This window comes from Solanum pennellii, chromosome 1 (assembly GCF_001406875.1).
Source record: "Solanum pennellii chromosome 1, SPENNV200".
NCBI lineage: Eukaryota > Viridiplantae > Streptophyta > Magnoliopsida > Solanales > Solanaceae > Solanum > Solanum pennellii.
This window is the reverse complement of record NC_028637.1, coordinates 3,060,729-3,073,785: the sequence shown is the minus strand read 5'-3', so window position 1 is coordinate 3,073,785 and position 13,057 is coordinate 3,060,729. Positions and strand designations below refer to the sequence as shown.

At 30.7% G+C, this 13,057-nt stretch overlaps 2 protein-coding genes across 4 annotated transcripts; both read left to right on the top strand.

Annotated features, from left to right (window-relative positions):
• LOC107029046 (GDP-mannose transporter GONST1-like) lies at positions 1-4,534 on the top strand. Of its 3 annotated transcripts, none has more exons than XM_027912361.1 (10): positions 31-128; positions 497-629; positions 808-1,033; positions 1,111-1,250; positions 1,353-1,482; positions 2,333-2,431; positions 3,502-3,656; positions 3,777-3,893; positions 4,025-4,122; positions 4,212-4,534. In XM_027912361.1, exons 3-10 carry the CDS (start codon positions 818-820, stop codon positions 4,268-4,270), a joined length of 1,014 nt encoding a protein of 337 aa, XP_027768162.1. In that variant the 5' UTR covers positions 31-128; positions 497-629; positions 808-817; the 3' UTR covers positions 4,271-4,534. The 3 variants fall into 3 exon arrangements, with proteins under 3 accessions (XP_015085830.1, XP_027768162.1, XP_027768161.1); XM_027912360.1 differs by having other exon boundaries at positions 497-706; XM_015230344.2 differs by lacking the exon at positions 497-629 and having other exon boundaries at positions 1-128.
• Positions 4,535-4,822: 288 nt separating this feature from the next.
• Positions 4,823-8,437, top strand: LOC107030462. Its single transcript, XM_015231739.2, has 5 exons — positions 4,823-5,182; positions 6,504-6,557; positions 6,642-6,711; positions 7,163-7,203; positions 7,732-8,437. The coding sequence occupies exons 1-5, from the start codon at positions 5,117-5,119 to the stop codon at positions 8,152-8,154; spliced, it is 654 nt and encodes a 217-aa protein (XP_015087225.1). The 5' UTR covers positions 4,823-5,116; the 3' UTR covers positions 8,155-8,437.
• Positions 8,438-13,057: the final 4,620 nt, after the last annotated feature.

Below are 13,057 nucleotides of genomic sequence, written 5' to 3'. Positions count from 1 at the left end.
TAGACATTTTTTTTTATATCATATTAATTTCTTTAAAGTTACAAATAAACTATAAAGGGATTGTTTTAACAATATTTTCACAACTTTTTATTGATATATTGAGTTTCTTCTTTATAGATGAGTCCAAGGTAAGTCTTTGTTGTTCTGTTTTCTTTTCTTCTTTTTTGGCTTTGTGATCACATTTATGAACATGTAGACACCTCAACTCGTCTTCAATCTGTCAGTTAAACACTCCAATTTACAAAATGATCAGACACCTTCCACATATATGTGTCGCGTTAGGGTGTTCAAAATGACACTCTGGGGACGAGTTGGAGTGTTTAGTTGTCAGTTGAGACGAAGAGTCAAAATGTGTGCACTCTTACTTGCCAGTTGAGGTCAAGTTAAAGTGTCCTGTTTATGTATTGTGCCTGACATCATTTCAATGTTCGATCATCTGTCTGTTTGTTGTATATAATTTTTTCCTTATCCGCGGATGTTTCACTTGATTCACCAGGATCAATTTTAGAAAGAATTCATATCGACGATACTAGTAATGGTGTCTAAGGTAGAGAAAGAAGCTTCTTAGCTTACCAATCGAATTCACTCGATGAGGTCTCGAGTCCAGTTAGAAGAGAAGTAGCCAACATGTGTTTCCAGTTGATGCCTATGTCTTCATCTTTTGTGTTATTGCCTTCCATGATACTCCTCCTCGTATATATTGATGGTATTCACGAACCTGTTTCAGAGTCGTGTGATAGCTGGTTAGAGTTATGCAAATATAAGTAATACTAGCTTTCTAATTTCATTGATATTTTCTTTCTTCAGACCTTTTTTCATGAAGGCTGTAAAACGAATTGACAACGATGTTGAAAATGGAAAGTTGGAGATCAAAGAGAAGTCGAAACGTAACAATATGCTTGTCACAGTACAGAACAAAGCGTTGCTATCAGGAATTGCATACTGTATATCTTCATGTAGCATGATATTAGTTAATAAATACGTCCTTTCGAGCTATAATTTCAATGCAGGGATATCATTGATGCTCTATCAGGTACCTTTAGTCTTTTAAAATATTCGATAAATTCCATGTATTTGAGAAATGAATGAAAATTTCAACTCGTTCTGCAGAATTTCGTCTCTGTTGTTGTGGTTTCTATATTGAGCTTCTCTGGTGTAATTTCCACGGAGCCACTCACGTTGAGGATGATCAAAGTCTGGTTGCCTGTTAATGTTATATTTGTCGGAATGCTTATCAGTAGTATGTTCAGGTATGTTGAATAACACTTGCGTTCACCAATGTGAAGTTATTTGTATCGTAATTTTGTAAAAATGATATGATGATGTACTTGTGGTTGTTATATTTCGTGCAGTTTGAAGTACCTAAACGTTGCTATGGTTACTGTTCTGAAGAATGTTACTAATGTGATTACTGCTGTTGGTGAAATGTATATATTCAACAAACACCATGATAGTCGAGTGTGGACCGCTCTTTTACTGATGGTATGCTCGTAGCTTGAACATGAGATCTCTTCTTCGATTCATTCTGTACAATTTTATGCTTTCGTTGTCGTCTTGACATTGGACTTTGTGTTGGAGAGACGGGGAGTTATCGCGTAGTTTCTTATTCTTCAATGAGTATTACTATCTGTTGTTGCAGCCTAGCCTGCACTTGTCTTGTACGTTGCTACTTTGCTGTTTTTAGTTTTCTTACAAACGCGTGTTGGTTACACTTCTTTTTGAGCCGAGGGTCTTACCGGAAACAACCTCTCTACTTCAGAAAGATAGGGGTAATGTCCAGAGGTGGAGCCAATTTTCAATAAGAGGGTGTAAAATCTGCAGAAATGGACACATGGATTAGTCGAACGGGGTTGTCTTATGTCGAAGGGGACACATGAAATGGACACAGAACCCCCTTCATACAAGGTAGCTTCGCCCCTGGTAACGTCTCTATACATCTACCCTCCTCAGACCCCGAGATTACACTGGATACATTGTTATTGTTGTATATATTGGCTGACTTGTACCAAGCGTGGATCTTTTGATCATGAACCTAAGTCACCTAAGATCCCGGCTTGGTACAAATCGGCCAAAATGTAGTACAACAACAACATATTCAGTGCAATAAAAAAGTGAGGTCTACGAAGGGTAATGTGTATGTAGACCTTACCCCTACTTGGGAGGTAAAGAAGTCGTTTATGATAGACCCCCGACGACTCAAGGAAATAACAAATAGCGAAGAAACCAAGACAATATTGAAAAAGGAATAGTAACTACAACAAAATAATACGATAACAGAAATCAGACTCGAGATCAAAATTTGAAGACAGTAACTCTGTAGTTTGCTATGCAGATTGTTTCAGCAGTCTCTGGAGGAATTACAGACCTAACTTTTCATGCTACTGGTTATACATGGCAGATAATCAATTGTTTCTTGACAGCATCATACTCAGTAAGCGAATACTCCGTTCGTTTCGATTTGATTATCTTACGTTCTTTTTTAGTTTGTTTAAAAAAAGAATACATCTTTCCTTTTAGGAAAACTCGATCTTTAGTTCTAAACTTTCCTCCGTACATGTTTAAGAGCACAAGTCTTGTACATTAAATTAAAAAAAAGAAGGAAAGAAAAAAAAACTATCTACTCTTTATTAATAAAATGTTTTAGAACTTTGAATTGAACCAATCAAATCTTCATATTAACAAATAAAGTTCTTACATCAACATCCAGCGTGATTTATTGCAAATAAATGTCTAATCTTTTATTAATTAGAATTAATCTTTACTTTTATAAATAAAAGTATTACTATGTAAAATTAAATGTTTAATGTCTTTAATGAAAATACACTAAATACAAGTAATAATATATAAGAACCAGAAAAAGACAATCCTAAATTGAAAATACTTTAGATATGTGTTTATATATTTTATGTCTCTTACTATAATTTATTTTTAAACCACTAATTTTATTGAGACGCATTGACACAATATACTATTTATATTATTTTATTGATTACTTTGCTTTGACGCAGTGTCACCTAGGAAAATGCAATTCTTTATCTCATCTTTTAATTTTCTCTATACAATAAATTTTATCAATATTTACGAGTTTCAAATTAGCACGTAGATAACATGGGAAAGTATAAACTTCATTTCATATGGTTTTGAATCCAACAATCGCTTTTTATCAACAAATTTTCTGGATTGTAAATTGAAATCTGTTATTTTGTATAGTTTAATAACAAAAGTTGTTATTTATATAATTATTAGTACTCAAATATTTCAGTGTTCATGATCGTAATTTCTTGCCATCGACTTTCGTTATGTCAATAGTGTTCGAGACAACAACAAAATTTTGATGGTTGCAAATTCCTTTATGAATTATGTAATCCCAATAGTGCTCAGAAGTTCAGAACTATATACAAGATGCCATAGTAGGGTTCAAACTCGTGAAATATGCCTAATACTTTTTTTCCCCAAAATGACAAGCAGTTAAACTGTCATGTTTTTGTTTTTATGTTTCAGTTGACTCTACGTAGAATCATGAACACCGCTAAGCAAGTAACAAAATCAGGGAACCTGGATGAATTCTCAATGGTTCTGCTAAATAATACCCTTTCATTGCCTTTAGGCCTTCTCCTCGTACTATTGTTCAATGAAGTTGATTACCTCTCCACGACGTGAGTTCTACTATCTCACTACATTACCCTCTTCGTTTTTTTGTTTGTTTGATTTTACGCTCTAATTTAAGAGTTAATAAGGAGATAACTTTGGTATACATGTGTATATTTGTTTGACAGACCACTATTACAATTGCCAACATTTTGGATTGTGATAACATTAAGTGGATTTTTGGGCTTAACTATTAGCTTCACATCTATGTGGTTTCTTCATCAAACAAGTGCAACTACATATAGGTATCACTATATTTCTTCCTTCGAAAATGTTATCACATCCGTATCAGATTATTCAAAACTGCACTACTTTTGAAAGATCTGATACGTATAAGACGAAATTTACCTAACTTCTTGACTTTGCATTTTTGCAGCCTTGTGGGATCACTAAATAAGATACCTCTCTCTGTTGCTGGTATTTTCCTTTTCAATGTCCCAACTAGTCTTGACAACACTGCAAGTATTTTTTTTGGTTAGTAACAATTTTTTTTTTCACATTTGAAAATGTGTTTTTGTTTAGCCAAAAAAAAATCATGAAAAAAAATATAAAACAATTTGCAGGCCTCTTGGCTGGAGTATTTTTCGCCCAAGCAAAAATGCAGGAGAAATCTCAATCCTAATACAATAACATATTCAGTGTAATTTCACAAGTGATCGAATCTGAAGAGAATGATGTATACACAGTCTTAATCCCCTATCTTGAAAAGATAGAGAGATCGTTTCCGATTAGAAATCTCTAACCCTAAATTGTTGAAAACCTTTTCTTCTTTGCTTCATAGATTAAGCTTTTGAGTTGAATTGTAAAACATGTATAGTCATAAAAATAGTGATTCTCTATACATTCAACACTATTACATTGAAGACTATTATATTGAACAGTTCAAAAAGAGAAGAAAAGTATTTTGATTTCTTGAGTTTCATACCTGAATAATTATGTGCGTGAATTTTCTACTGATATTATAAAAAGGAATCAATTCGATACCATAATATTATACTTAAAACAAAATAAAAAAATAAAATGAATTAGCGACTACTAAATTTCAAAATTAAATTTCACTTATTACTTCTAATTTATAATCATAAAATAACTTTTTTAAAAAAAAGTTTTTTTTTTAATTTAACAAATTAAATTAAAGTAATTGTTATTTTCAAGTGCTAAGGAAAAACTGAGAAAGATTAAAAAAAAAAAATTTCCTTTCTCTTTGGTTCCTTCCCTTTTCGAAAGTTACAAATCAAATACAATATACAAAATCGATTTGTCAAAAATCTCACAAAATTATTGAAATTTATTTTCACAAATCTGACGAAGAATTATAACAAATCTGATCCAAAATTAAACTTTTGGTACAAATCTGAGGAACAACAATGGAGATTATTTTGTTATTATGATTTTGATGAGAAAAAAAAAATGAATTTTTTTCTCAAAATCTGAGATTTCAGATCCATTTTTTTGATTACCGGCGGTGATGGATGAGCTAGAATTCCGACGACTTCTCGAACGTTTTCCGATCGTCCGATTTCGAGATTATCATGTAAATTAATCTCTCTCTCTCTTTTTTTTAATATATATTTATCTCCTTATGAATCTATTTTTAATTTTTTTTTTAGGCAAGAATAATTATTTATTGGATTTTAAATTGATTTGTATTTTCTGGATTTTTTTTTTAAATTATTAAAAGTGGAAAGATGGATTTTCCCCTTATTAATGCTACATTTTGATTGGTGCTACTCGTTAGTACGATTTGAAATTTATGAGTTCAGAATTATATAGTAAAACATTTTGATTGGTGCTACTGGTTAGCACGATATAAAATTTATGAGTTCAGAATTATAGAGTAAAATTATATTTATCAAAGATAAATGTAGGAATTTGAACCAAAGTTACTATGTTCGGTGTGTCTAGTGGTGCCTTACACTACAAGCACAAGTATTAATTAACTTTGACTTCCAAGAATTTTTTTTATTTGATAACTGTGGTGTTCGAGCTCATTTTAAATAATTTCACGTGATACGTGTCACCTCCTAGCAGCAATAAGAAATCGACTACTCCATCCGTCCCATTCCATTTTATATGACACCATTGCCTTTTTAGTCAGTCTAAAAGAAAATGACACATGTTATATGATAAGTATTTAATGGTATAATTTCTCTTTTACCCTTGTTGGTCTCACTTAATCTTAAAAATAGTACTTTAATACATTTATGAGGAGAAATAAAAATGAGTATGACTATTTTTTTTTCTCTGTTGGGATTTGAATGTGGGACCTACTTCATTGAACATGAAACTACACTCTTGGGTGCAAAAACCTTGCATTTTTTTTAGCTCTGGTCTCCCGTGTTTTTCATCCACTTTATTGATCATTAGGCCTCACTCTTGGCTCAAGATTTTGCTCAAATTGGAGTAGACATGTGACTGTAGAAGGCTGTTCCTATTTTGAATTGAGAGTTGTTTGAAGCAAAATCTCATTTTCTTGTTTATCATCTGTTTGTTACATGACTTAACTTGTTATGTTACTTAACAATAAAAGGGCTTACTTTATGCACAAAAAATGCTCGTCAGATAGTGTAGGATCAGAGGAGAGTGGTTGAATACCTGTGAAAACTTCTCACATTCTTGCAAAGAGATCATTTTAACGCGTTGAACCATTGGTATATCCTGTTGTAGACTCTCCTCGTGACTTCAGTTACGATGCTCCAACATGTTTTCTTGATCCATATTGTCTTGGTTTGTCATGGTTTGATATAATCTGTTTTCTTGATCCAACATGCTATAACGTCGTTGCTCTATATGTCTATGCCTTTTTTACTAATATGTGCTTGATATCATCTAACTAACTTGTGCGTATTTCACAGATTGATTCAGACCCATCGAAAAGATCAGCTTCTCAGTCGATAGAGAAAGAGGAGGTAGAAGAGAAGTTTTTCCGCGTAAAAAATTATCTTTTCTTTCAGTTCTTGACTTTTTCTTCCTAATAGTAAATATTGCATCAGGAAAGACAATGGAAAGAGACATGGAGTAAGGGACATAAACCAGAGACTGGAATTCAAGCGATGCATCGTGGTAATATGGACTCTCTATCAATTGTTTTTGCTTGGAAAATGAATAGAGATCACCATAACTTATTTGTTATACAACTTGCAACAAAACTTCTTAGTTATAGAATCATCGTGGAATAAAGTGTACGAGTCAAGGAAGAAACATTGAGATTAAGTAATAGAATATAGATGCAAGTAAGCAGATATCGAGTTTAACATAAGAGGAAGTCGTTTGAGATATATGAGTATTTCATCTATATGTGCAATACTATGATGATTGATGGAGCTAAAACGGGATGAGTTAGACCTAAAATCATATTTTCTCAACTTTTCTCTATGAAAGAAAAGGATTTGTTTAGATAAAGATATTAATGCTGTTGTTAGTTTGTTACACTTCTTAAGTTATTAGTATGGTGTTTGTGAATTCTTAACCTTTTGTTGACGATTGAGTAACTATATCGACTTAAACGTTACAGGTCCATTTTGGGGCAAAGTGAGAGAAGCTGCTGAGAAAAAGGTGAGTCCTGTTATCATCTTTTGCTATATATAATGTTTTCGTGGGGTGATCGTGAACAGTCTTCATAATCCCATGTTATTAGAAGTCGATGTAGCCTTAGAGGAACAAAACTTGAGTCGAAGGTCTGTTAAAAAGAGCCTCCTAAACCCACAAGATAGGGCTAAGGTCTGTGTACACCCCATCCTCCTCAGACCCTACCATGTGGGGTCGTACTGGATTTGTTGTTGTTGGCTTAGAGGAACAAGAAAAACCATTTTAAAATGCTCTTATGATACATTATTGAACATCTTTTCAAATGTATATGATGAATTTTCCATGATATGATTGGAAAAATTATGGAAACAACGACAACATAACCAGTGAAATCCAACAAGTGGGGTCTGGAGAAGGTATAGTGTATGAAGATCTTATCTATTACCGTTACCTCGTTGAGGTAGAGAGGCAAACGTAGGGATGCAACACTAGGACTTTCCAGAGGTCACTACTATCGCCCAAACAAACTTAACTTCTCTTTGATATGTATTTCAGATATTGAAGGAAAATCTTCTAGCAGCTTTAAGCGCTCAATCAGGAATCCAATACGATCCTACGGAGGAAGTGATGATGGCTGCTCGACACATTGCTGATCAAAGGCATGCTTCAAGTGGTGCAGGTCCATCTCATATACCGCGTTCTTCAGACTATGCATCATCGTCAATACCAAACCGAATGTCATGTGTTGAGGAGGATTTGGATCGCATACGCCATTTTCAAGCCTATCAAGTGAAACACAATCAAGCTGTTGCTGAAATGCTGCGAACAATGGCACTTCATCATGGAATGAACATGGATAAGTTTCCTACTTGTCCGTCATATATACCCCCTAGGGACAAGGCAATACTCGATGATGATGATGATGATGACGAAGATGATGAAGAGGACGAGGATGACGATGAGGAAGATGAGGAGTGACACACACCCTATTCAGTAATAGCTTCATTTTTTCTAATACACATCCCTTGCCCTTGAAAGAACAAAAATCATTTTTGTTAATTTTGATTGATAAAGTTTTTAGTATACACCTTTTTTGGTCCTAGGGTGGGTAGGGGGTGAGTGTGGGGGTGGGGATGATATGACAAAGTGAGGAACTCTGTTTGGTAGGGGAGGTCCCAAAATTTATGAATAGTACCTCCAAACTTGTAAAGTTATGTAACAATTTTGATGAGGAAATTAAAATTGCTTCCTTTTTTTGTTTCTTTTTGTAGTTAGCAAACATGTACTCCATTCCTCGATAGATGGATGAATATACATTTGATGGCCAGTTCTATGAATCAAAATCTCGAGTTGGAGGCATCGCTGGGAAAAAAGCCAATTGATTCGGTTTTCTCGAAATCAACGAGTGAACTTGAAATCATAGATCCATTTTGTGATCCACACGACTCAGACAAGAATCCTATATCGGAGTCCTATGCGGTGCGAATCTAGAATAGTCGAACTAATGGGATATCTGAAACTGAGTGAAAAATCGTAAAATAAACAATTCCTCCCCCTTACCCCTTGTCTTCTATACATTGCACATTTGTGAGAGTCAACAACTTTATTGTTCTTTCAATCGCACTAAAAAAATGCATTATTGTTTTCATGCTAAGTCTTATATTAGAAAAGGTCATATTTAGGAAAAGTTTACCAAAATTTCTCCATTGATTGTGGAGATCGACTTGATTCGATATATACAATTGTTAGAGGTTATGTCTCTTATCGTGTTATTCTATTACTATAGAGAGGTAGATGACAAAGACAAGGAATTTCTCTCACTAGGTTGTATACCAACAAATATACAACCTAGTATTAGTATATAACTAACTGTTTAGATGTCAGAACTTAGACTACTCTATCTATGACTGATTTTTTATTTTGTGTAATTGATTGATAAAGATCGAATTTGCTTGTATTTTCATTTGAATATATATTTTTGTATATGTAAACACTATTAGAGTCTGTTTGGATTGTCTTTTAACTTTAACTTATAAACCATTAGCCAATATTCATAGTAATTTTTAACTTATTTTGTATCATTTTAGCTGAAAATCAAGTGCATATAAAAACTTTTAAATTTACTCAAACACTCCAAAAGTATCTATAAGGTTATACTTATAAAAAGGCTATCATAGTTCTTTACTATACGAGTATATTCAAATCGAGGTTGGATAAACTATGATTATCGATTGATCATATTACGAAAAATTACTAAACCATAGCGAATTAATTTAGTATGATATTTTGAAAAAAAAAATTTCGAAACAAAAGTTCAAATATCTTATCATACCATAGCATGCACACCCAAACACGAAAATTGGACGACTCTTGTCAGCTCAACTTCTTGCTAATTAAAACATATTTAATAAAAAAATAAAAAATATTATTATTTTGATATAGTAGTTAAATATATTATGAACTTGGAAAGATGAGAAAATCAATTAAATTAATATTTTATACTTATAAGTAGGTTAATGTTTAATATGATAGTTTATTTTGTTGGCATCTCACATATAATAATCTATATATATATATAAAGCAGAAACATTGGCCAGCTGATGTGGCATAGCTAAAAAACCAGCATTTCAATTTTCCTTTTTTCCTCATTTTTTTTAAATACTTTTTACTAATTATTTCTACATAAATTGTATTATTAAATAAATTGTAACCGACCCATAAATTCTTCTTTTTCCAAAACGGCTATCTTCACTAATTATATTATTTACTTTTCCAAAACGGCTGCTTCCATGATCTTTCAATTATTTTGACAATTCAAGTTATCATTTCATACATGTGCTATATATAAGCATTTTTTCTTTTCAATTTTATTTCATGTAATCTAAGGATTATGTATATGTATTTATATATTTCTTATCATTGTTTATTACATGTATTTTCATTGTAAGAATTTCATTTTGATTTGTAATTTCATGATTTTTTTACATTGCTCCATCTAAATATATTTATAGATGGTCATTTAAAATGATCACCACATATCTTTCCAACTATTACAAATATATTACTGGAAGATTGAATTCAAGTGATGTTAAATTATGAGGAGAAATTGTTTTTGACGTTCGATGAGATGGTCATAGAAAAATTATGTGAGCTGCTTCAAAAAGATTACTGCAAAAAGTATCTTTGTAAGGTATGACTGCTTTGAATTTGATGACCCTATTAGAGGTTTGATTAGGAACATGAACGGATGATAGAGCATATTGTCTACGTAAGTGTAAAGGCATCCATCAAATTATGATAAAATTTTAGGTGTTCTTACTACATGTTTTAGTAGGTCATTTTATTGGTGGTGCAACTTCTACTTACTTGTGAATATATTTGATGCAGGAAGTTCTAGCATCTTTTTAGAGTGGACGCAATTCATCACAATAAATAAGGAAGACAATATTCAATAGATTTTTATATATTTCACTTATTTGTTATTGTTTTGTTTTATTGTATCATAAATTTTTACCTGTGAGGGTATATAATAACTCATATGTCTTCCTTTTGATTTGTTTGTCTTATATTTTTTAATCCATTTCAAAGAAAAAATATATCTTTCCCTTTTTACTACATTATATATATATATATATATATAAAATTAAAGATTATAAAACTCAAAAGAAAGCTTTCTTAAATTTCTTATCGAGTCAAAACGAGACGATCAATTTAATGAAGGGGGTAGATGAAAGAAAAATATGGAAAGGTGATGCCTTTATATATTAACCCGAAGACATTTTCAAGTCTAATTTTGTGATTAATTGATGACAGATACATTTGTGTAAAGTTTTTTTTGGTTATGAATATTTATTAAAAGAATAAAGATTTTTATAGTGCAAAAAGAAAAAAAAAGAAGAGGAAGCAGAGGACGGTGGAATTGAAAAAGGTAGAAAAACAATACTCTTACACGGATGAGCTTAAATTATCTACTCTTTGGAAATTTCTTATGAGATATCATAACTATCCTTAATGCTTTAGGTTTGATGTATTATAACTTCGTAGCTTTTTAAGTCAAACCTGATTGTTTATTAATACTTTTTACGTTTTACTTAATAGTAGATTTTATTAGTTTTTCGATATTACAATACCTACAAATTTTATTTTGTGGTTTTAATCTTTTATAGACAAGTTTGCTTTGTGAGCAAGTTAAAAACTTATATGTTGGCAAAACTCATGTTATAGATGTTCCGTTGTCAAAGAAAATACTTGCTTCACTTACAGTTGATGAACTTTATAAAAGCTTTACATTTATTATCAGTTTACTCAATATTGGCAATGGACAGTGGAGCTTTTATTTCCATTTAGAAAATATTTGGACATAGATTATAAAAGTTCAATACTTGAATTACCAATCTTAATTACCACGATATCATTTTTTCGTATGAATTTCCTGAAGGTCATAAATAACTTTTAAATTATGGAAGTACTTCTCCATGATCCTTATGTTGTTACTGACTATAATTAATGGCGACTTTCCTGTCTTTTACGGCAATATTAGTCTATCCAATTGCTTATAGTGACATTCACATATTTATACCTCCTAAATGTCATTTCAAATTCATAATACCAAATAATATTTTACTTATAATTTTTACACTTTATCAGAATTTTCTCATCATAAGTTTTTTATTTGATCACAATTCACAAGTGAAAAAACATGAAATACATAAGGAAACATGTTCTTACCTAACTGCGGAGAAAGTGATAAATCTGAGAATGAATTTTAAACTATTTGTACATGATGATTCTAACATCATTATTTGCTAAGAAGGTAAAAGAAAAACGGATCAGTTAATTTTTATCCTTATATTTTATTTTTTTTTATTTTAAAAATATTTTCCTCTCTGATTTTAATTTTTATTCTATTAACATGTGTATTCTCATTTTTCAATAAAAAATTTTGTGTTCTTGCCTAACAGGGGAGAAGATAAAAGGATTGATTTTTTTGTAAAACTATTTATTGGATGATTTCGACATCGACTATTACTAAGAAGATAAAATAAAATAAATTGTTTTGCAAAATATATAATTTATTTTGATAAGGAATACACTATTCTTATTTTTAAAATATTAAATTTATTAAGTGTTATTTTCTCTCATCATTTTAAAATACTCTTCATAATATAATTTAAATATATGATAATTTAATTAAAATTGATTAGAGAGGAAATATTGATTCTTTTACGATCGCGCGTAGCGCGGTCAAGTTTCCTAGTTCATAAATAATATTAAATAATATAATTGATGTAAAGATCCACACTAGCTTGTTAATGTTTTTATTTTTTATTTTTCTGTGAAATAAATATCTTTTTCTTATTGTTCTAAATTAAAGAATATCAGTACACTATTTAACAATATTATTTTTGAAGGTATATGATAAAATTAAATAAGAAAAGTCTAAGCTCTTGTAGGTAATTTATTATATATCTCTGAAATTTCAATCATAGTCTTGAAATACTTATAATATCCTAAATATTACTATTTTCGAAAATATTTAATAAGCAAATATTACTTGCTTAATATAAACCTCTCATATTTGTTCGTTGGATTTAGTTTTCGAAATGGACCAAAAGTTATTTTATCAATAAAAAAAATAAATGCCATTAAATATTGTCTTTAATAAATAAAATTTAAGCTGATCTCAAGGATATATTTTTAGAAAATTAATATAAAAATAATTATTTATTGTATTACATTATTTAAATAAAGAAATAACTTAAGTTAGATAAAATCATAAATTAATTTTAAATTTCTAAATATTAGAAATGAATAAATAGTTTTTGAAATTCATTTTATATCATTGCTACAATAATTCCCTTTGTATTAATACAATAGTTTT